This window comes from Schistocerca americana, chromosome 4 (assembly GCF_021461395.2).
Source record: "Schistocerca americana isolate TAMUIC-IGC-003095 chromosome 4, iqSchAmer2.1, whole genome shotgun sequence".
Classification (NCBI taxonomy): domain Eukaryota; kingdom Metazoa; phylum Arthropoda; class Insecta; order Orthoptera; family Acrididae; genus Schistocerca; species Schistocerca americana.
The window spans coordinates 228,458,215-228,481,064 of record NC_060122.1 but is presented as its reverse complement, the minus strand read 5'-3'; the positions used below and the strand labels follow the sequence as shown (position 1 = coordinate 228,481,064).

At 45.3% G+C, this 22,850-nt stretch overlaps 1 protein-coding gene across 1 annotated transcript in view; it reads left to right on the top strand.

Moving 5' to 3' along the window:
• Nucleotides 1-22,850, top strand: part of LOC124613367 (prostasin-like) — a 159,292-nt gene that overhangs the window by 126,321 nt on the left and 10,121 nt on the right. Inside the window, exons 3-5 of the mRNA XM_047142067.1 lie at nucleotides 401-566; nucleotides 3,471-3,676; nucleotides 12,655-12,917. Of these exons, the coding sequence (XP_046998023.1) occupies nucleotides 401-566; nucleotides 3,471-3,676; nucleotides 12,655-12,917 (635 nt within the window). The remainder of the gene's footprint in view (nucleotides 1-400; nucleotides 567-3,470; nucleotides 3,677-12,654; nucleotides 12,918-22,850) is intronic.

Below are 22,850 nucleotides of genomic sequence, written 5' to 3'. Positions count from 1 at the left end.
ACGTAACTTCCTCAGATTTACAAATAAGCTAAAGAAGCACGAATTCTGTTGCTGCTGGACCATGAAGTTGTTTTTGTATGTCAATCCTTAAAACAGGTGGAAATTTAAGTTCAGGAGTACACTATTTGTTAAGAAGTGTAATGAATTGCACAATTAATTGATTGCAGAAATCTCTCAGAACAATGTGTGTTGGTCAACTACCGCCACCAGTTTCACATTTTCCTGTGTAAGAGAGGGAGACAACACCATTGTGAGTATGCCTGCAACAGACGTGGCGTTCGCCGTGCCTAGCTGACGTGACGTCACGAACGAGCGCCGAGGCCTTCCTTTGAGTCGGTGTTGCTCTGACACGCTGTGGTCCCAGACAGAGTGTGAGAGGTGGCGTGTCTGCCTGCTGCAGTGTGCGGCCGGCCCAACCGCCCAGCCAGCCGGCTGTCCGGAGGTGTGCCGCTGTCGCCATCGGAGATGCCGTGGCTGGCGCTGGTCTACGCCGGCGAGGACAACGTCACCACCGGCTCGCTCATCAACAACAGATACGTGCTCACCGCCGCCGCGCCGGTACAGGGGTAAGCGGCGACACTCTCATTTCACTCACTGGCTACACAGCTGCTGTTTTCCTTGTAAAGTTGCTACTTCCCAGCCTTATCTTTAGCTGAAGCTAAACAGTACCATATGCAACCACCATTTTGAAGTTTTATTCTCCTGCGCATGTAAGCAGGGATGGCTAGAGCACAAATGCAAGGATGTAGAGGCTCATCTCATGAGGGGTAAGACAGATTGCCTACAGGAAAATTAAAGAGACCTTTGGAGAAAAGAGAAACACTTGTATCAATATCAAGAGCTCAGATGGAAACCCAGTTCTAAGTAAAGAAGGGAAAGCAGAAATGTGGAAGGAGTATATAGAGGGTCTATACACGGGCGATGTTCCTGAGGACAATATTATGAAAATGGAAGAGGATGTAGATGAAGATAAAATGGGAGATATGATACTGCGTGAAGAGTTTGACAGAGCACTGAAAGACCTGAGTCGAAACAAGGCCCCTGGAGTAGACAACATTCCATTGGAACTACTGACGGCCTTGGGAGAGCCAGTCCTAACAAAACTCTACCATCTGGTGAGCAAGATGCATGAGACAGGCGAAATTCCCTCAGACTTCAAGAAGAATATAATAATTCCAATCCCAAAGAAAGCATGTGTTGACAGATGTGAAAATTACCGAACTAACAGTTTAATAAGTCACAGCTGCAAAATACTAACGCGAATTCTTTACAGACGAATGGAGGAACTTGTAGAAGCGGACCTCGGGGAAGATCAGTTTGGATTCCGTAGAAATGTTGGAACACGTGAGGCAATACTAACCTTACGACTTATCTTAGAAGAAAGATTAAGAAAAGGCAAACCTACGTTTCTAGCATTTGTAGACTTAGAGAAAGCTTTTGACAATGTTAACTGGAATACTCTCTTTCAAATTCTGAAGGTGGCAGGGGTAAAATACAGGGAGCGAAAGGCTATTTACAATTTGTACAGAAAGCAGATGGCAGTTATAAGAGTCGAGGGGCATGAAAGGGAATCAGTGGTTGGGAAGGGAGTGAGGCAGGGTTGTAGCCTCTCCCCGATGTTATTCAATCTGTATATTGAGCAAGCAGTAAAGGAAACAAAAGAAAAGTTCAGAGTAGGTATTAAAACCCATGGAGAAGAAATAAAAACTTTAAGGTTCGCCGATGACATTGTAATTCTGTCAGAGACAGCAAAGGTCTTGCAAGAGCAGTTGGACGGAATGGACAGTGTCTTGAAAGGAGGGCACAAAATGAACATCAACAAAAGCAAAACGAGGCTAATGGAATGTAGTCCAATTAAGTCGGGTGATACTGAGGGAATTAGATTAGGAAATGAGGTACTTAACGTAGTAAAGAAGTTTTGCTATTTGGGGAGCAAAATAACTGATGATGGTCGAAGTAGAGAGGATATAAAATGTAGACTGGCAATGGCAAGGAAAGCGTTTCAGAAGAAGAGAAATTTGTTAACATCGAGTTTAGATTGTGGTGGCCAGGGCAGCAGTCGAACATTTTCTGTATCCACAAAGGCCCGTACAGGACCTACAACATGCGGTCGTGCATTATCCTGCTGAAATGTAGGGTGTCGCAGGGATCGAATGAAGGGTAGATCCACGGGTCGTAACACATCTGAAATGTAACGTCAACTGTTCAAAGTGCCGTCAGTGCGAACAAGAGGTGACCGAGACGTGTAACCAATGGCACCCATACCATCGCGCCGGGTGATACGCCAGTATGGCGATGACGAATACACGCTTCCAATGTGCGTTCACCGCGATGTCGCCAAACACGGATGCGACCATCATGCTGCTGTAAACAGAACCAGGATTCATCCGAAAAATTACGTTTTGCCATTTGTGCACCCAGGTTCGTCGTTGACTACACCACCGCAGGCGCTCCTGTCTGTGATGCTGCGTCAAGGGTAACCGCAGCCACGGTCTCCTAACTGATAGTCCATGCTGCTGCAAAGGTCGTCGAACTGTTCGTGCAGATGGTTGTTGTCTTGCAAACGTCTCCATCTGTAGACTCAGGGATCGAGACGTGGCTTCACGATCCGTTACAGCCATGCGTATAAGATGCCTGTCATCTCGACTGCTTGTGATACGAGGCCGTTGGGATCCAGCACGGCGTTCCGTATTACCCTCCTGAACCCACTCATTCCATATTGTGCTAACAGTCATTGGATCTCGACCAACGCGAGCAGCAATGTCGTGATACGATAAACCGCAATCGCGATAGGCTACAGTCCGACCTTTACCAAAGTCGGAAAAGTGATGGTACGTATTTCTCCTCCTTACACGAGGCATCACAACAACGTTTCACCAGGCAACGCCGGTCACTCCTGTTTGTGTATGAGAAATCGGTTGGAAACTTTCCTCATGTCAGCACGTTGTAGGTGTCGCCATCGGCGCCAACCTTGTGTGAATGCTCTGAAAGACTTATCATTTGCGTATCACAGAATCTTCTTCCTGTCAATTAAATTTCGCGTCTGTAGCACGTCATCTTCGTGGTGTAGCAATTTTAATGGCCAGTAGTGTATCATCCACCGAGCCAACAGAACGTCGCATTCATAGGGGACAAGGCCTTTCTACGCAGCGGCTAGCTCCATATTCTCCAACGGCGACCGTCTCAGTCAGCGACGGTCACTGAATAACAATCAACATAGCGAGACGTTTTGCATACGGTCCGTTTATTGCCGAAGGGTTGACCTAGTGGCAGGCGGCGGCTATCTATAACTTCTACGCTTGGTAGTATCGTTGAATGACGTTTCCGGGCACGGGTTCCTACCCTCGTTTTGTTCCTCAAGACACCCTCTACAAACCCTCGAAGTTTTTCGCAACATTTCTGGCACACACAGTACATCCATTTTTACAGTTTGTGTGGCTTCCTGAGAAACCGGTGGCGGTGCTCGGCAGGTACACGGCGCAGGACGTGAAGGTGTCGCTGGGCGCGGAGAACGTGTGCACGGGCGACGTGAGCACGGTGAACGCCAGCGTCTCCGAAGTGCTGGTCCACCCGCAGTACGACCCCGACTCCATGGCCTCGGACCTGGCGCTGCTGCGCCTCACCACGCCCGTCGTCTTCTCCTCCCGCATCAGCCCCGTCTGCCTGCCGCCCACGGGTAAGTGTCCGCTGCCGGCTCTTCGTTTTCTGTAACGCCACTGCAGTTACGCCCACTGGTACAATGTTACTGTGATAGCGCAGGTGCCACCGTTCCGTCTATTCTGGTGTCTACATCTATATCTAAATTTATACTCCGCAAGCCACCCAACGGTGTGTGATGGAGGGCACTTTACGTGCCACTGTCATTACCTCCCTTTCCTGTTCCAGTCGGGTATGGTTCGCGGGAAGAACGGCTGGCGGAAAGCCTCCGCGCGCGCTCGAATCTCTCTAATTTTACACTCGTGATCACCTCGGGAGGTATAAGTAGGGGGAAGCAATATATTCATCTAGAAACGCACCCTCTCGAAACCTGGACAGCAAGCTACACCGCGATGCAGAGCGCCTCTCTTGCAGAGTCTGCCATTTAAGTTTGCCAAACATCTCCGTAACGCTATCACGCTTATTAAATAACCCTGTGACGAAACGCGCCGCTCTTCTTTGGATCCTCTCTATCTCCTCTGTCAACCCGACTGGTACGGATCTCACACTGATGAGCAATACTCAAGTATAGGTCGAACGAGTGTTTTGTAAGCCACCTCCTTTGTTGGTGGACTACATTTTCTAAGGACTCTCCCAATGAATCTCAACCTGGTACCCGCGTTACCAACAATTAATTTTATATGATCATTCCACTTCAAATCGTTCCGCACGCTACTCCCAGATATTTTACTAAAGTAACTGCTACCAGTGTTTGTTCCGCTATCATATAATCATACAATAAAGGATCCCTCTTTCTATTTTCTATGTTAAGGGTCAATTGCCACTCCCTGCACCAAGTGCCTATCCGCTGCAGATCTTCCTGCATTTCGCTGCAATTTTCTAATGCTGCAACTTCTCTGTATACTACAGCATCATCCGCGAAAAGCCGCATGGAACTTCCGACACTATCTACTAGGTCATTTATATATATTGTGAAAAGCAATGGTCCCATAACACTCCCCTGTGGCACGCCAGAGGTTACTTTAACGTCTGTAGACGTCTCTCCATTGAGAACAACATGCTGTGTTCTATTTGGTAAAAACTCTTCAATCCAGCCACACAGCTGGTCTGATACCCCGTAGGCTCTTACGTTGTTTATCAAGCGACAGTGCGGAACCGCATCGAACGCCCTCCGGAAGTCAAGGAAAATGGCATCTACCTGGGAGCCTGCATGCGTTCGTCGCATGTCGCAAATGGGTTTGGGTTATTGTGTGAATGCAGTACCATTTCACCAGATATCACTGACTCGCAGCTGCGACTAAACTGCCTGCTGTGTATAACAGCAACAATGCTTAGTATGCAGGCCGGAGTGGCCGTGCGGTTCTGGGCGCTACAGTCTGGAGCCGAGCGACTGCTACGGTCGCAGGTTCGAATCCTGCCTCGGGCATGGATGTGTGTGATATCCTTAGGTTAGTTAGGTTTAATTAGTTCTAAGTTCTAGGTGATGACCTCAGAAGTTAAGTCGCATAGTGCTCAGATTCATTTGAACCATTTTGCTTAGTATGTTTTGTGGGATGGCAAGCTGAATATTATTCGACAGGTAACCCCAGTTCGGAAATACATACTTCGACCAGCAATGATGATAATGACGATGACTGTGATTCAAAAGTAACTTAACTAGCTGGTTATTAGACTAACAATCCCTCACTCCTCGCCGGCCGTGGTGGCCGTGCGGTTCTAGGCGCTGAAGTCCGGAACCGCGGGACTGCTACGGTCGCAGGTTCGAATCCTGCCTCGGGCATGGATGTGTGTGATGTCCTTAGGTTAGATAGGTTTAAGTAGTTCTAAGTTCTAGGGGACTGTGACCTAAGATGTTGTGTCCCATAGTGCTCAGAGCCATTTGAACCATTTGAGCATTCAATAACGGATCGTACTAATGTTACATGCGCAGTCCGTTTATAAATAAGCTATACTTTCCTAGAATACTCCCAACAAACCGAAGACGGCGATTCACCTTTCCTACTACCGTCCTTTCGTGCTCGTTCCATTTCATATCGCTTTTCACTATTACGCCCAGATGTTTAATTGACGTGACTGTTTCAAGAAGCACACGACGAATACTGTTTTGGAAAATTATGGGATCGTTTTTCTAACTCATCTGTACTAACTTACTTTTTCCTACCTGTAGAGCAATCTGCCACTTTTACCCAAACAGAAATTCTGCCTAAGTCGTCCTGTATCCTTCTGCAGTCACTAAACGAAGATACTTTCCAGTGTACTACAACGTCATCAGCAAACAGCCTCAGACCGCTGCTCACCCTACCCGTCAGATCATTCGTGTATGTAAGAGACCAAGAGACCAATACCTCCCTGGAGCACTCTTGACGACGTCCGTGTGTCTGCTGAACATTCGTTGCCAAGGACAACGTACTTCAACAATATCAGAAATTGAGTCCGCCTTGATGCAAAACACCTTGTTATTCGTTTATTTCTTTATTCTCCCAAACTAGTTTCGGCGACAAATATCACCATCATCAGTGGTTTTTTTAAATCTAAAACATGCAGAAAATAGCATGGTTATACAAACACAGTGGCACATTATTACATTTTTGCTATTCGTTTTTTGAAATATAGTTTTCTATAGATACTTTCATACTGCCCTATTTATTGTATGTTGCAGCATGTTTTTGAGAATTATTGTCGCTGTTTGCGACATTTTTCTGTGCGCTTTTTTTCTGTTGCCGTTTTTACTCAGCGAACATCATGTCATCTGCAACTGTGTGAGAGCGGCTGTTACTAAACAAAATACTAAAAGGTGAACTTCGTATGACAGCAATATACTCTAGGGGTTGCGATAGTGTTGTGGAACCCAGTTATTTGGTGCTGTTACTTAGCTATTCGTGTACTCACGTTCGTTGGATGGTAACAGCTCAGTACACACCAAATAACTGGACTCCACAACACTACCGCAAGCCCAAGTGTATATTGCTGACATGCGAAGCTCACCTTTTAGTATTTTGTTTACTAACAGCCGCTCACACAGTTGCAGATGACATGATGTTCGCTGAGTAAAAACGGCAACAGAAAAAAAAGCGCACAGGAAATATGTCGCAAACAGCGGCAATAATTCTCAAAAACATGCTGTAACATACAATAAATAAGGTAGTATGAAAGTGTCCATAGAAAACTGTATTTCAAGAAACGAATAGTAAAAATCTAATAATGTGCCACTGTGTTTGTATAACCATGTTATTGTCTGCATGTTTTAGATTTAAAAAACCCACTGATGATGGTGATATTTGTCGCCGAAACTGATTTGGGAGAATAAAGAAATAAAAGAATAGTAAGGTGTTTTGCATCAACGCGGACTCAATTTCTGATATTTTTGTTTTTCTATGCAAACACGGACCAAATGGGATAGTTCCAAGATAAAATTATTGCCAAAGTAGTTGATTCTAGTACATAAAAGCAATTTGGATTACACACGATGCATGAATATTAACTAAACTGGTAAAATTTAATTGTCACGAAGGTAAAACTAAGATCATTGTGTACACAAGTTAAAAATCGCTGACTACTGTAAGTAGTTCGTATCAATTATTTCCAAGAATGGGCATGTAAAGATTAACTATGGCGCCAAGTTTCTTTCAGTTGCATTTGTAATTCTAATGTTCTGTGCAACCCCATTAACAATCACTGTACAGGCAGACACAGGGATAGAGTCTAACTGTCCCCCTGTGGATTCATTGCAAATACATCTATATCTGTACTTACATCTTCATCTACATCCACACTCATACTCCGCAAGCCATCTTATGGTGAGTAGCAGTGTGTACTTTGCGTACAACTGTCAGTTCCCCCTTTCCTGTTCCGGTCACGAAAGGTCCACGGGAAGAAGGATTGCTCGTAAGTCTCTCTGTCAGCTCGAATCACTATAATTTTACGTTCATAGCTCTTTCGAGAGATGTACGTTGGACGAAGCAAAATGTTGGTTAATTCTTCTAGGAATTTACGCTCCGAATTTTAACAATAAACCACACATGATGAAGAAGCCCCTCTTGCAGCGTCTGCCACTGAAATGGACTGAGCATGTTCGTGACGCATTCGCGCTCACTAGAGTTATTGCTCTTCTTTGGATCTTCTTTGTTTGCTCCATCAGTTCTTTCTAATACAGGTTCTAGACTGACAATAAATTTTATTGGTGAAACGATGGTTTTGTAAGCTACCTCCTTTGCTGACGGACTTCATGTGCCGAGGATTCTTCCAATGAGTCTGTGTGGCACCTGCGTTACCTACGACACGTTTTGTGGAGTCGCTTAGTTACATTCGTTCAGGACGCATATTCCTAGATATTTTATGTGTAAGTAGGCTGTTTAGGTTTTAATGTTGGCAGCGCCACGTAGCGATCTGTATTAAAATCGCTGACTGCGCTGTGTGCAGTCTGTGGCTGGTTGGACTCATTGTTGGATTATTCACTAGTGTAGTGTTGGGCAGTTTGATGTGAACAGCACGTAGCGTTGCGCAGTTGGAGGTGAGTCGCCAGCAGTGGTGGATGTGGGGAGAGAGATGCCAGAGTTTTGAGGTGTTAATATGAGCGGACGATCTGGACGCGTGTCCGTCAGAAAAAGGAAATTTGTCAAAATAAATATCAAGAATTTATAAATATATTATGACTTGTGAACACTATTAAGGTAAATACATTGTTCGTTCTTTATCAAAATCTTTCATTTGCTAACTATATGCCTATCACTAGTTAGTGGCTTCAGTAGTTAGAATCTTTTATTTAGCTGGCAGTATTGGCGCTCGCTGTGTTGAAGTAGTTTGAGTAAAGAAGATTTTTGTGAGGTAATGAAGGGTATAGGTTATTGTTAGTCAGGGCCATTCTTTTGTAGGGATTATTAAAAGTCAGACTGCGTTGCGCTAAAATATTGTGTTTCAGTTTATAAATGATCAGAATAAGTAAAGAAAAAACTGTGTGAGTACGTTCAGTTTTACTCAGCTGTTTCTGTACCAAATAACGTAGAAGTTTACCAGCACAGTCTTTCTTTACATTCAAAGGGCAAATTTCATATGAACTTGACTACTTCCAGTGTAATCATACAATAATTATTCAGCCATCTCCGACTGTAAAAGAACTAATCTATATTTGCTTCATTATTGAACAGGCGTGGGAGGAGCTTGCGTTTGACCATTTTAGTTATTTCAGTTCAGTCTCGAAGAAAATGTTTCAATAAGTCCGCAAAACACAGAAAACAGTGTTCTAAGAGATATCGGTCTTTACTTATCGTCAGAAAAATACAGAACACTTTGAACGACTAGAAATAAGATGTTCATATTCACAGGATATGTACATTAGTATGTTCTGCATGTGTCCCGTTGCCTAGTGGGCCCTGGTAACTTGTTTCATGCGTGATGGCATCGACGCATATAGAGCGCGAATGGCGTCCTGTGGTGTAGCCATCCATGCTGCTTTTACCTGGTTCCAAAGTTCGTTGAGTCACAGTGTTGCACCTATTGTTTCGCCGTATCCCACACATTTTCGAGTGGCAAGAAGCCTGGTGATCTGGCGGGCTAGGGCAAAAGACTGACGTCCTGTGACACCGGGAAGGCACGTGTTCGCGCAGAAACATGTGGTCGTGCATTGTCTTGCTGAAAAATGTCGTCTGGGGTATTTTGCAGAAAGGGTATGGCTACGGGTCGCAGGATGTCATTCACGTAGGTCACACTGGTCACAGAGCCCTGGACACACGCCAACTGTGATATGTAATTGTACCCAATAGCACCCCACACCATAAGGCCTTGGGTTGGCGCTGTATATCTTGTGCGAATGCAGTCACTGTGATGCCGCCCCCTGCCTGAGGCGAACCAAAATGCGGCTATCGTAATCTACTCATGAAGGTAACGCACCGTCACGTCTAAACCACCATCCAGTCCAAAAATCAAAGGCAGGACTGACATTGAAATCCAACACTTAGTCCTGAAAGTACATTTATTACTGACACAAACGTACAACCAGAACAGAAATCAAATATAAGATATTTCAAGAACATTCCAGAAATGATCTACATAATAAATAATTGATAGGGATTGGGTTTGAACTGGGGACGCTCAGCACGCCCGCCAGCGACGCTAATCACTGCATCGCACTGCACTCACCACAGGTCGTGATAGTATAGATACCTTAGTCACCAGCAGGCCCAAACTTTTCGACTCACTCAGCGTAGAATAGGGAACAGCGATCATAAGGCCGTTAAGCACCATTGAACGGTGCGGTAAATACGAATGGAAAGAAAGATAAGCTTTTTCTGCTTCGTAAGAGCGACAAAAACAGACTTCAGTCGTCAGCCGAAAAAAGTCGTCTCCTGGATCGAGAACGTTGCGTATAATTGTACAAAGTTCAGTAGCATTGCGCAATACGCCTTGGACATGTATGTGCCGTGCAAATTTGTTAGGAATGGGGAAGACACATCGCACATCCGTATTAGGAAGGTGCTTCGAAAGTAAAGAGCGCCACCGCAAATTTTACGTAGCTAAAGCCGCACAGAGAGGTAAAAACTAAACGAAACCAAAATTTGCGTAAACAGGGCCACAAGTGACACGTTCCACAAATTCGGAAGTGAAATTCTATCTATCGACTTAGCAGAAAATCCTAATAAGTTTTCGTCTTATGTAAGATTAATAAACAAATCGAAACCACCTGCCCAGACACTCTGTGACCATATGTCACCGAAACGGAAAATAGCAGGGAGAAGGTCGAAATCTGTCTTTTTTTTCCCAAAACTGTTTCATTGCGGAATATCGCGCTGCGGTTTTTCCTTTAACTCAATGAAAGACCACCAAAATGACAGACATCGAAATAAGAAACCAAGGGATAGAAAAGTAGCTGAAATGGCCTAACAGAGAAAAGGCCACTGCACCTGATGGGATACCAATACGATTCTACACAGCGTATGCGAAAGAACTTGTTTCACTTCTAGCAGCAGTGTATCGTAGGTTGCTGGAGGAGTGAAGCATTTCTAGTGATTGTGAAACAATGCAAATCATTCCAGTTTTCAAGAAGCGTTGCCGAACAGACGCGCAGAGCTACAGACCTACATCTCTGACGTCCGTATGTTTAAGAATTTTGGAGCGTTTTATGCTCGTACATTATGATATTTCTGGAGACCAAAAATATTTTCTGTAGGAATCAAAATGGGTTGCGAACAAAAATCGTATGAAACCCAGCTCGCTCTGTTGGTCAATATACACTGAAGAGCCAAAGAAAGTTGTATACCTGCACGCAGAAGTACCGCAGCACGACGTGGCATGGACTCAACTAATGTCTGAAGTAGTGCTGAAGGGAACTGACATCATGAATCCTGCAGGGCTGTCCATAACGAGTACTAGAGGGGTAGAGATATCTTCCGAACAGCACGTTGCAAGGTATCCCAGATATGCTTAATAATATTCACGTCTGGGGAGTATTGAGGCCAGCGGATGTGTTTAAACTCAGAAGAGTGCTCCTGGAGCCACTCTGTAGTAATTCTGGACTTGTGGGGTGTCGCATTTTCCTGTTGAAATTGCCCAAGTCTGTCGGTATGCACAATGGACAGGAAAGGATGCAGGTGATCAGACAGAATGCTTACGTACGAGTCACCTGTCAAGAGTCGTATTTAAACGTGTCAGAAGTCCCATATCACTCCAACTGCACACGCCCCTCACCATCACAGGGCCTCCAACAGCTTGAACAGTCCCCTGCTGACATGCAGGGTCCATGGATTCATGAGGTTGTCTCCATTCTCGTACACGTGTCCGTCCGCTCGATACAATTTGAAATGAGATTCGTCCGACCAGGCAACATGTTTCCAGTCATCAACAGTTCAGCTGCGCGGGATTAGCCGTGCGGTCTAAGGCGTTACAGTCATGGACTGTGTGGCAGGTCCCGGCGGAGGTTCGAGTCCTCCCTCGGGCATGGGTGTGTGTGTGTTTGTCCGTAGGATAATTTAGGTTAGCTAGTGTGTAAGCTTAGGGACTGATGATCTCAGCAGTTAAGTCCCGTAAGATCTCACACACATTTGAACATTTTGAACATCAACAGTTCAATATCGGTGTTGACGGTCGCAGGCGAGGCGTGCAGTCATCAAGGGTACACGAGTGTGTCTTCGGTTCCGAAAGCCCATCTCGATGATGTTTCGTCGAATGGTTCGCACGTACACACTTGTTGATAGCCCGGCATTGAAATCTGCAGCAATTTTCGGAAGGGTTGCACTTCTGTAATGTTGAACTATTCTCTACAGTCGTCGTTGGTCCCGTTCTTGCAGGATCTTTTCCCGGCCGAAGCGATGTCGGAGATTTGATGTTTTACCGGATTCCTGATATTCGCGGTACATTCGTGAAACGGTCGTGCGGGAAAATCCCCACTTCATCGCCACCTCGGAGATGCTGTGCCCCATCGCTCGCGTGGCGACTATTTCACCACGTTCACAATCACTTAAATCTTGATAACCAGTCATTGTAGCAGCAGTAGCGGATCTAACAATGGCGCTAGACACTTGTTGTCATATATAGGTGTTGCCGACCGCAGCGCCATATTTGGCCTGTTTACATATCTAAAAAATGCTCAAATGTATGTGAAATCTTATGGGACTTAACTGCTAAGGTCATCAGTCCCTAAGCTTGCACACTACTTAACCTAAATTACCTTAAGGACAAACACACACACCGATGCCCGAGGGTGGACTAGAACCTCCGCTGGGACCAACCGCACAGTCCATGACTGCAGCGCCATAGGCCGCTCGGCTAATCCGGCGCGGCGTTTACATATCTCTGTATTTGAATACGCATGCCTGTACCAGTTTCTTTGGCGCTTCAGTGTATATAGTCGGAGGCATCCAGAGTGTTCCAAAAAGTGGTTTTAGATCCTAATTTTTTACAAGGGGATCTCCCGTCTAGACCGCCTTGTAATCTATACCCTACCTACTGAGCCCTCTTCCCAAATAACTGAGTTTTGACGACGCCGGTAAACGCGATGCTTTTCAGACCGGTCGACGTACCTGGGACAGGTGTCGACGGCGGCGTCTTGGTCGGCCGAGGAAGCGACCAGTGCCAACGCGACGGCGGTGAACGGAACTGCGGGCAATGCGACGGCGGCGGCGACGGCGGGCAGCGCGTGCAGGGCGCGCAAGCTGCCGCTGCCCGTGCTGCAGCAGCGAGACTGCTTCCTCAGCAACGTCAGCGCGCGCCTCGTCACCGAAGACAAGGGCTGCGCGGGAACTCCGGGCACCGCCGCGCTACTCTGCCCGGTAAGACACTGCCGCAGTAGCCACCGTTTTCGCTCCTTCCCCCTCTATAACTCTACTAGACACAACTATTTCGCAGAATAATCGAAATACAGTACCTCTTAACGACCTATCCGTATTGGTTTTATGACACTAATCATAATGGAGTTTTCAGCTTGCAGCAATCTTGAAGACGAGCCACTGGCAGAATTCAAACCATTTTATACGGAGGCATTCAATAAGTAATGCGATACATTTTTTTTCTCGGCCAATTTCGGCAGAATATGTTCTGGAACATCATGGAATATGCCTGCTTCACGAAATCCGATAGGTGGCGGAGCTATACGTCGCCTTCAAAATGGCGTCTGTAACGGAGATGCGTTCCAAGAAGAGAGGTGTCAAAGAGTTTGTTATTGACGGAAAACCTCAGCATCGCAGATATTCAGAGGTGCTTGCACGATGGCTACTGAGACCTGGCAGAGAACAAAAGCACCGCGAGTCGTTGAGCGAGGCGTCTGTGATCATCGCCACAAGGTCGCGCGCAACGGGTTTCCCGTGTGTCGGCCGGCCGCACACAGCTGTGACTTCTAGATTGTTGGCACGTGCGGACACTCTCATTCGAGGTTATCACAAACACCTCGCTGCACAACTGGACGTCTCTGATGGTAGTGCTGACACACTTGTCCACCAGTTGAGGTACTCAAGAAAGGTGTGTGCCCGCTATGTTCCTCGCCGCTTAACAGAAGACCATAACGAGTAACAAAGAACATTCAGTGCGGGACTGCTTGCGCATTACGCGTGACTCTTCATATCAAACCGGAAACAAAACAGTAATCCATGGAGTGACGTCACACCACCTCTCCTCCGAACAAAAAGTTTAAAGTCGCAGCCGGCCGGAGTGGCCGAGCGGTTGTAGGCGCTACAGTCTGGAACCGCGCGACTGCTACGGTCGCAGGTTCGAATCCTGCCTTGGGTATGGATGTGTGTGATGTCCTTAGGTTAGTTAGGTTTAAGTAGTTCTAAGTTCTAGGGGACTGATGACCTCAGCAGTTAAGTCCCATAGCGCTCAGAGCCATTTGAACGATTTTTGTTTCAAAGTCGCACCCTCAGGTAGTAAGATCACGTCGACAGGCTTTTTAACGCTGAAGAGGTTTGATGTCCTGCTTCTTGCTGCAACTATCAACTCTGAAGTGTATTGTCCTACTATTAGGAAATTGAAGAAACTACTTCAGCAGGTTCGTCACCACAAAAATGCAAACTTTTTCTCCGTGATAAAGCAAGGCCTTACAGAAGCCTGCGTACCCGAGAGCAGCTCACAAAACTTTAGTGGACTTTTCTTCCTCATCCAACATAAGGCCCGGATCTCCCACCTTCCGACTTTCATCTGTTTGGCCCAAAGGAAGATGCACTCCGAGAGTGGCACCATGCGGGCATATAGGCCCTTCAAATAAAGTGGTGTACGGCATTGAACGGGGATTACGTTGAACAATAGGGTTTTGTACCAAAGGAGTGGGAAATAACATGGTGTATTGGAATCCTGCTTTCAGGAAAAATGTGTTGTATTACTTACTAAACACCCCTCGTCAATACTGTGTAGAAGCGCTAGCCTGAGCGTCTGTCACAGATAAAACTTCATATGTTTGAAAGTAACACAAAGCAAGTAGAGAGTAAGCAGATTCACAGGCCTTATGAATTAAGTGGTTAATTATTTTGTATGCCGTGTACTGGAATGCCGGGTAATGAAAACTCAGAACAGTATTTCCTCCAAAAGCAGAGAAGTGGATGAATAGTTTCCAAAATTGGTCGAACTGGAAACCCTCGTCTCCTTTGAGCAAATTGTCTGCTAATTACATTTCGACAGCTTTCTTGTTCATTGAATCTCAATATGATGAGACCGTGGACAGTATATGGACTTTTACGTAGTCCATGAAATGGCCGGTGGAAGTACTGCAGATTTGTTGGGCTGTAGTAGTCAGGTATACTGCTGGTGTCCGGTGCGAACTGTTTATCTCGTGCCGCATGCCACACTCACAAGAAATTTCACTCAGTCGCTTTTCGTAGAACAAATTCTAGTACCGCAATTAGTACTACTGGTTCTACGAGTGAAATCGGTACATTTCTGTGGTGTGCGTACTGTAAGGCCTTCGGTACACACACCATCAGATTATTTGACTTGTCGCTCTAACGAAGTAGGCGAGTGTCAGCAATATGTCTCGTGGTCTTATCGTGGCGTGTTTATCTTCTGCTGTTAGGTCAGACGATAGAAATGCCACTCGCACGCTTAGAGTAGCAGATTGACGCTGACCAACTTTAAACAGAACTTGATTAATTTTCACACTTATTTATTAAAATAATAACAAGCATAAAATTACTTAACTTGGTTCTGGATGCTATTCAGTTGACAATCTGAAGTTCCTTTGGTCTTGGTACGTTAATCTTATTCTCACATATCTCTGATACTTGACAAAGTGTCTATACATTTATCTTCATAGCTATGTACAGTCGTGGACAAAACTAGCGAGACCCCTCGCCTTTTCGTTATGCTGATCCGCACGGCTTTAAAGGCTGCTACACAGCATAACCGGCAAGGCGACGAAGTGCGACCAACATACCATGTGCAGCCGTGAAATTGAAAAACTATCCGAACTTTGTTAGACTGTTTTCAATCATGTGTAAGACTACATTAATGCTGATTAGTTCAAATGGCTCTGAGTACTATGGGACTTAACATCTGAGGTCGACAGTCCCCTAGAACTTAGAACCACTTAAACTTAACTAACCTAAGGACATCACACACATCCATGCCCGAGGCAGCATTCGAACCTGCGACCGTAACAGTCACTCGGTTCCGGACTGAAGCGCCTAGAACCGCTCGGCCACAGTGGCCGGCAATGCTGATTAGTGTGTTATGCACAATACGTAATATAATATATAAGTGAAAGAATAAACGCTAATTAGTATGAAATGTATTAATAAACATGAATTTCAGCTTATCAAGATAACATAACTGTTTTAATAAGACAAAGTACCCCAGATAGTTATCAATTAGCAAAATATTATGAGCATTCGGCCACGGAACGGTCTGTGTCAACGTTCAGACCAGTCGTAGTGGATTACTGTTGCTGACCTATCATAAAAGTGTGCAAATTTAGCAAAGCGTGAAGATTCATAACGAAAATCAGTTAAAAATATTTCTGTGCCACACTTAAGTCAACTCAACTATTGACAGAAGCGGAAAAAAGTAGGTGGTAACAAGTATGAAATTCTAGAAGAGTTTCATATTGATATCAACAGGGAGTCGGTACAGAATAAATGTAGCAATAAAACGTATTGGGGGCCCGAGAATTTCTTAAAATTGCTTTACTGGTAGTCTATCTGTCTCCATCGAGATTAGAACAGAAAACAAACCAGACCTCCCTTGCAGTAGGAAACACCTTTCACTACACTAGCAGGCAACCCAGGCAAACAGCCCTCTATTATTACCCCAGACATGAATAAGCCAGCAATTTCGCAATGAAAAAGGCAAAATGATTTGCAGTTTCTGTTGCATAGAGCTTTCTAGATTCAAAAACATGAATTTTCTACCTTTATGTCGCCGCTCATGTGACAATAATTCGGAATGTTTATCGAAATAACAAAATACCGTTACTAGCGAGTAAATTTAGTACTACAATTCTGCACCACCCCAGGAAATAAACGGCGACATAGCCGCCAAACGTATTCTACAGTGTTTCGAATTCTCCATTAGACTCGTCACAGCGAGAAAACGATCATTAGCCGAAGTGTTTCTTAAGCTTGCTAGTAGTGGGAATGCTCGCATTTCTAAAACGCATTGGCATTAATACTGGGATCTTAATTATCACGTGTATAGGCAAATGGACTTTATTTGCTTTCCTGTAAACGGGTTTTGGTTCGAAAGTGTAACTACGATTAATATGCTGATGTATCGACTGCAACTAGAACATTTCGAATAAGGAGTAGGAGGAATTCTTTATGCAGCCCTCATCTTCAGTAACTGTCGTAGCTATTTTCTTTGTTAGGATTTCGTCACCTAAATCGTTAAAAGTGGAACCCTACTAGTCTTATTTTCTTGACCGTCCGTCTGTCTACCCAACTCTTAAAACCCGTTTACCTCGAATAGACATAATAAGCGGAAATGTATCGCACTTCCAGCGGTATACGGTCCCTTGGTGGCGTAAAAAAGTGAGCTTCTATGTTAGGATCCAGTATGACTGGTCTGAACGATGACACAGACCGTTTCGCGGCCGAATGCGCATAATATTTTGCTAATTCGTAACGATCTGGGGTACTTTGTTTTACTAAAACAGTTGTGTTGTCTCTACAAGTTGACGTTCTTTATTAATACAGTTCAAACTAACTAGAGTTTCACATTTCATTTATATCTTATATTTATGTGTTGTGTTTAACACACTAATCAGCATTTGTATAGTCTTACAGATGATTGAAAACAGTCTGACCAAGTTCGGATAGTTTTTCAATTTCATGCCTGTGCATTGTATGTTGGTAGCACTACGTCGCCTTGCCTGTTATATTGTGTAGCAGACTTTAAAGCTGTGCAGATCAGCATAACGAAAAGGTGAGGGGTCTCGCTCATTTTGTCCACGACTGTACAGGAATATGATAATTTTCTTAGGTGCAGACCGAAACTTGACTACAGACTGGTACAGACAAATGCAGTCTGGTACAGACTGGTGCAGACTAATGCCGACTGACTAATCGGAGGTCTGTACACTCATTATAATACCTCGCGCGTTCAGGTATCACTGCGCGAGTGTGATCCGCGAGGAGAAAAGGTTCTACGTTAGCAGAAATCTCATTGGCTGCGTTACATATTAATACACGGATCGGCGGAAGCAGAATTTGGTCTGTCTCTAAGGCAGCGCCATCTCGTAGTGCGGAGACGGACGTGCGCTGCGCCTGCACTGTTGTGCTTAGCGGGGCGCCCTCTAGTGGGAAAGTTGTGTACTCGCTGACTACGTGGAACTATGTACACAACAATTTCCCCTTTATACATTCATTACGGTACATCTAAAAGAGTGTACGTCAAACTGCGGCCTGCGGGCCGCATGGGATCCGAATCAAGTATTCATGGGGCTTGCGGTTCCCAGCCTATTTTATGCTAATATGCATCTAACAATTAACGGCCGAATCAGAAATAAAATCAAGTTGACAGATTATTAAGAGTGTAGTTTATCTGTTTAGTAAAAAAGCCCATATATATACAGAGGCATTAATATTTTAAGACGTGTTTAATTATAACACGTTGGTGAACTCGGCCGTGGGCTAAGTGAACTTTGCCGCCTTCCTCAGGGCAGAGGGATACCTAGCGCAGTGGCTGCAAGGTAGAGGACGTGAGAGGGACAGTGTTTCTTTATTTGCACTGCAATAGTAGCCTACTGACAACTCAAAGGCGTGGGCGACTCGTATCGATCAGTCTCTATGGTACAAATTTTACAACAGGGGTAATATGGATTTGTGAATCCGCACTACAGAGTGTCATCTTCAAATGCTGTTCATTTCTGTAGCAAGGACTATGAAGTTAAATTAAGGCTTTTGTAATAGAAAGCAATGAACAGAAGAAAAATGACATGCAAAGCATTTAGTAAGCATTTGTGATCCTAACTCACATTGCAAATGCATTTCAATACAAGCACATCTATTGTTGTTAATCAATCAATCATCCGCTCACAAAGACAACACTGCAACACTGTCAGGCAAGTACAGTCACAGCAATTTGAAACTGAGAGCAGTCAAGACGAAGTGCCGACTTTTAACGGTCAGTACTTGAGGGGTCGGCGGCCAACTTATCGCGACTTTACTATGGCTACACAGTGTGACCGTCTTCGTGCAATAAATGTACACTACTAGCCATTAAAATTGCTACACCAAGAAGAAATGCAGATGATAAACGGGTATTCATTGGACAAATATATTATACTAGAACTGACATGTGATTACATTTTCACGTAATTTGGGTGCATAGATCCTGAGAAATCAGTACCCAGAACAACCACCTCTGGCCGTAATAACGGCCTTGATACGCCTGGGAATTGAGTCAAACAGAGCCTGGATCGCGTGTACAGGTACAGCTGCCCATGCAGCTTCAACACGATACCACAGTTCATCAAGAGTAGTGACTGGCGTATTGTGACGAGCCAGTTGCTCGACTACCATTTTCAATTGGTGAGAGATCTGGAGATTGTGCTGGCCAGGGCAGCAGTCGAACATTTTCTGTATCCAGAAAAGCCCGTACAGGACCTGCAACATGCGGTCGTGCATTATCCTGCTGAAATGTAGGGTTTTGCAGGGATCGAATGAAGGGTAGAGCCACGGCTCACGTGCGGTACCGTTCTCGCTTCCCGCGTCCGGGTTCCTGGGTTCGATTCCCGGCGGGGTCAGGGATTTTCTCTGCCTCGTGATGAGTGGGTGTTGTGTGATGTCCTTAGGTTAGTTAGGTTTAAGTACTTCTAAGTTCTAGGGGACTGATGACCATAGCTGTTAAGTCCCATAGTGCTCAGAGCCATTTTTGAACTACGGGTCGTGACACATCTGAAATGTAGCGTCCACTGTTCAAAGTGCCGTCAATGCGAACAAGAGGTGACCGAGACGTGTAACCAATGGCAGCCCATACCATCACGCCGGGTGATACGTCAGTATGGCGATGACGAATGCACGCATCCAGTGTGCGTTCACCGCGATGTCGCCAAACACGGATGCGACCATCACGATGCTGTAAACAGAACCTGGATTCATCCGAAAAAATGACGTTTTGCCATTACCCAAGTTCGTCGTTGAGTACACCATCGCAGGCGCTCCTGTCTGTGATGCAGAGTCAAGGGTAACGGCAGCCACGGTCTCCGAGCTGATAGATAGTCCATGCTGCTGCAAACGTCGTCGAACTGTTCGTGCAGATGGTTGTTGTCTTGCAAACGTCCCCATCTGTAGACTCAGGGATCGAGACGTGGCTGCACGATCCGTTACAGCCATGCGGAAAAGATGACTGTCATCTCGACTGCTAGTGATACGAGTCCGTTGGCATCCAGCACGGCTTTCCGTATTACCCTCCTGAACCCACCGATTCCATATTCTGCTAACAGTCATTGGATCTCGACCGACGCGAGCAGCAATGTCGCGATACGATAAACCGCAGTCGCGATAGGCTACAATCCGACCTTTATCAAAGTCGGAAACGTGATGGTACGCATTTCTCCCCCTTACACGAGGCATTACTACAACGTTTCACCAGGCAACGCCGGTCAACAGCTGTTTGTGTATCAGAAATCGATTGAAAACTTTCCTCATGTCAGCAAGTTGTAGGTGTCGCTACCGGCGCCAACCTTGTGTGAATGCTCTGAAAAGCTAATTATTTGCATATCACAGCATCTTCTTCCTGTTGGTTAAATTTCGCGTCTGTAGCACGTCATCTTCGTGGTGTAGCAATTTTAATGGCCAGTAGTGTAACTTAAAAAATAAAAATGCAGATAGTCAAATGGTTCAAATGGCTCCGAGCACTATGGGGCTCAACTGCTGTGGTCATAAGTCCCCTAGAACTTAGAGCTACTGAAACCTAGCTAACCTAAGGACATCAGACACATCCATGCCCGAGGCAGGATTCGAACCTGCGACCGTAGCGGTCGCGCGGTCCCAGACTGTAGCGCCCAGAACCGCTCGGCCACTCTGGCCGGCTGCAGATAGTCCCAACTGGACTATGCATGTCAAAGATTGAGTATGAACGTGAACATAACCTTTAACGTGAATAGTCCGGTTGATACTATGTCCATATATGATTTAAGTGGTTGTACTGTTTTAACTTATATATACTGCACTGAAGATGACAACAACAACACTGTGACTGTAACCCCGATGTGGAATAAACAGTATTCGCGACTGATTGCTGTACCCTTTGCTACCTAAAATACTGTCGCCGGGCACAGCTGCTTTCCCATGGAATCTAACCTGATAATAGTAATTTGTGTATGTTACCAGTTAGTATCAATATCGGTATATATGCGGCTTGAGGCGCCGCCTCGCAATGTCGTTATTGGCTCTTCAGGATACAAGTTAGATGACCACTGATCTAAACAATGGAAAGTTGTCACCACTACCGGATCCGTCCTCAAATGCCCCGGTAAATAGCCATTACTGCTCGGTTCCTATGGCGTAGACGTCAACAGCCATTATCTGCTCGCTTCTTTGGACAAAGAGCAGTGCGATAGCAGCAATTGTAGTGTGACAATCGATTCACAGTAACTTCTTAGCGTCCACATTTCCGTAATCACTTGCACCATTGCGAAGGACAGTCCTGAAAACCGGTCTCTTCAGTGGTCACTGACCACAGTTGCCTTGTTTCCGTCTGTATGGAACGTATGCATGTTGACGTATGGATCAATGCCTTGTAAAACCCTCCTTACCTTTCCTGGATACTGCACCTGCGTTAATGCCAGATCCTCTTGTTCTTTAGTGCTGCTTTCTAATACATCGGGCTTAATGCCTGACGGCCGTTACCCGCTGCATCTTAGTGGAGCTCACAGTCTTAGTTTGTGGAAAGCACTTGATTTAGTTACTTTTAAACGTTCATCCACGTGGAGCCATACACCAAGTGTTTGAGTTTGTTCAATAATGATTTTTAATCCATTTACTTGTTTCCGAAATCTGAAGAGCTGGCTCCACTTGTAACTTTCACCCGTAGATATAGCTATGAATCATGATCATAGCGAGTTCCTTTGTGAATACCTAGAAGCTGCGTTGATGGCCGATGTGAGTTGCTGCAGTGGTGGAGTGGCAGTGCAGTTTCTCACTTTTGCAAACTCATTGCGCTGCTCACCTCCTGTCGCCAGTGGGGATCACAGATAACCCAGGTCTGACACCGAATTGTGATCCGACGGTGTCTCGAGGTTTGTCCACTGATCTGGAACTATTTTCTAGGACATAAAGGTTATTCAGTAGTTACCGCAGACAATCGGAACCGGCCGGTGTGGCCGTGCGGTTCTAGGCACTACGGTCGCAGGTTAGAATCCTGCCTCGAGTATGGCTGTGTGTGATGCCCTTAGGTTAGTTAGGTTTAAGTAGTTCTAAGTTCTAGGAGACTGATGACCTCAGAAGTCCCATAGTGCTCAGACCCATCTGAACCATTTTAGACAATCGGAGAAAACAGGACTTCCGTCTCGCATTTGCGCAGTCTTCTTTCCTCCATTGAGATCTGGCCAGCCACAGACATTCGTCATTTAGATGCGTAAAATACCTTCGTGTACAAGCAGTCTGTACTATCTCTATTGGTAGCCTATACCTGAAGCATTAGCACTAGCTACGAAGAGCGGGATAGCAATGTTTATCAACTGCAGGTGTCGCTTAGTCGCATTTATTATTCCTTGTAACACAGTCACCTTTTTCTGCAGAATTTACTCTGCGTGTAGTAGTCATATGAAACGACCATTCGCAGGTAATACGTTGCTTCTTTTGAGCTACAGGTAAATGTACGTACTGATGTTTCAGCTTGTTAGACTACGATTTTTTGAAACGAAATACTCGTATACGCTGATACGGCAGTGTTATTCCTATGTCTAGATACGTCAGAGAAGCTACAGGCATTTCTGGCTGTACAAAAAAAAATGGCTCTGAGCACTATGGGACTCAACTGCTGAGGTCATTAGTCCCCTAGAACTTAGAACTAGTTAAACCTAACTAACCTAAGGACATCACAAACATCCATGCCCGAGGCAGGATTCGAACCTGCGACCGTAGCGGTCTTGCGGTTCCAGACTGCAGCGCTTTTAACCGCACGGCCACTTCGGCCGGCTCTGGCTGTACAGCACACACATTTCTGTGTGTAAATTGTTGAACGATATTCTTCAGTAATAGCTGCGCATTATCTCTCAGGCAGGAGATTTGATGATATTCTACGATGTCTTTGCATTGAACATGAATCGTACTTTGTTT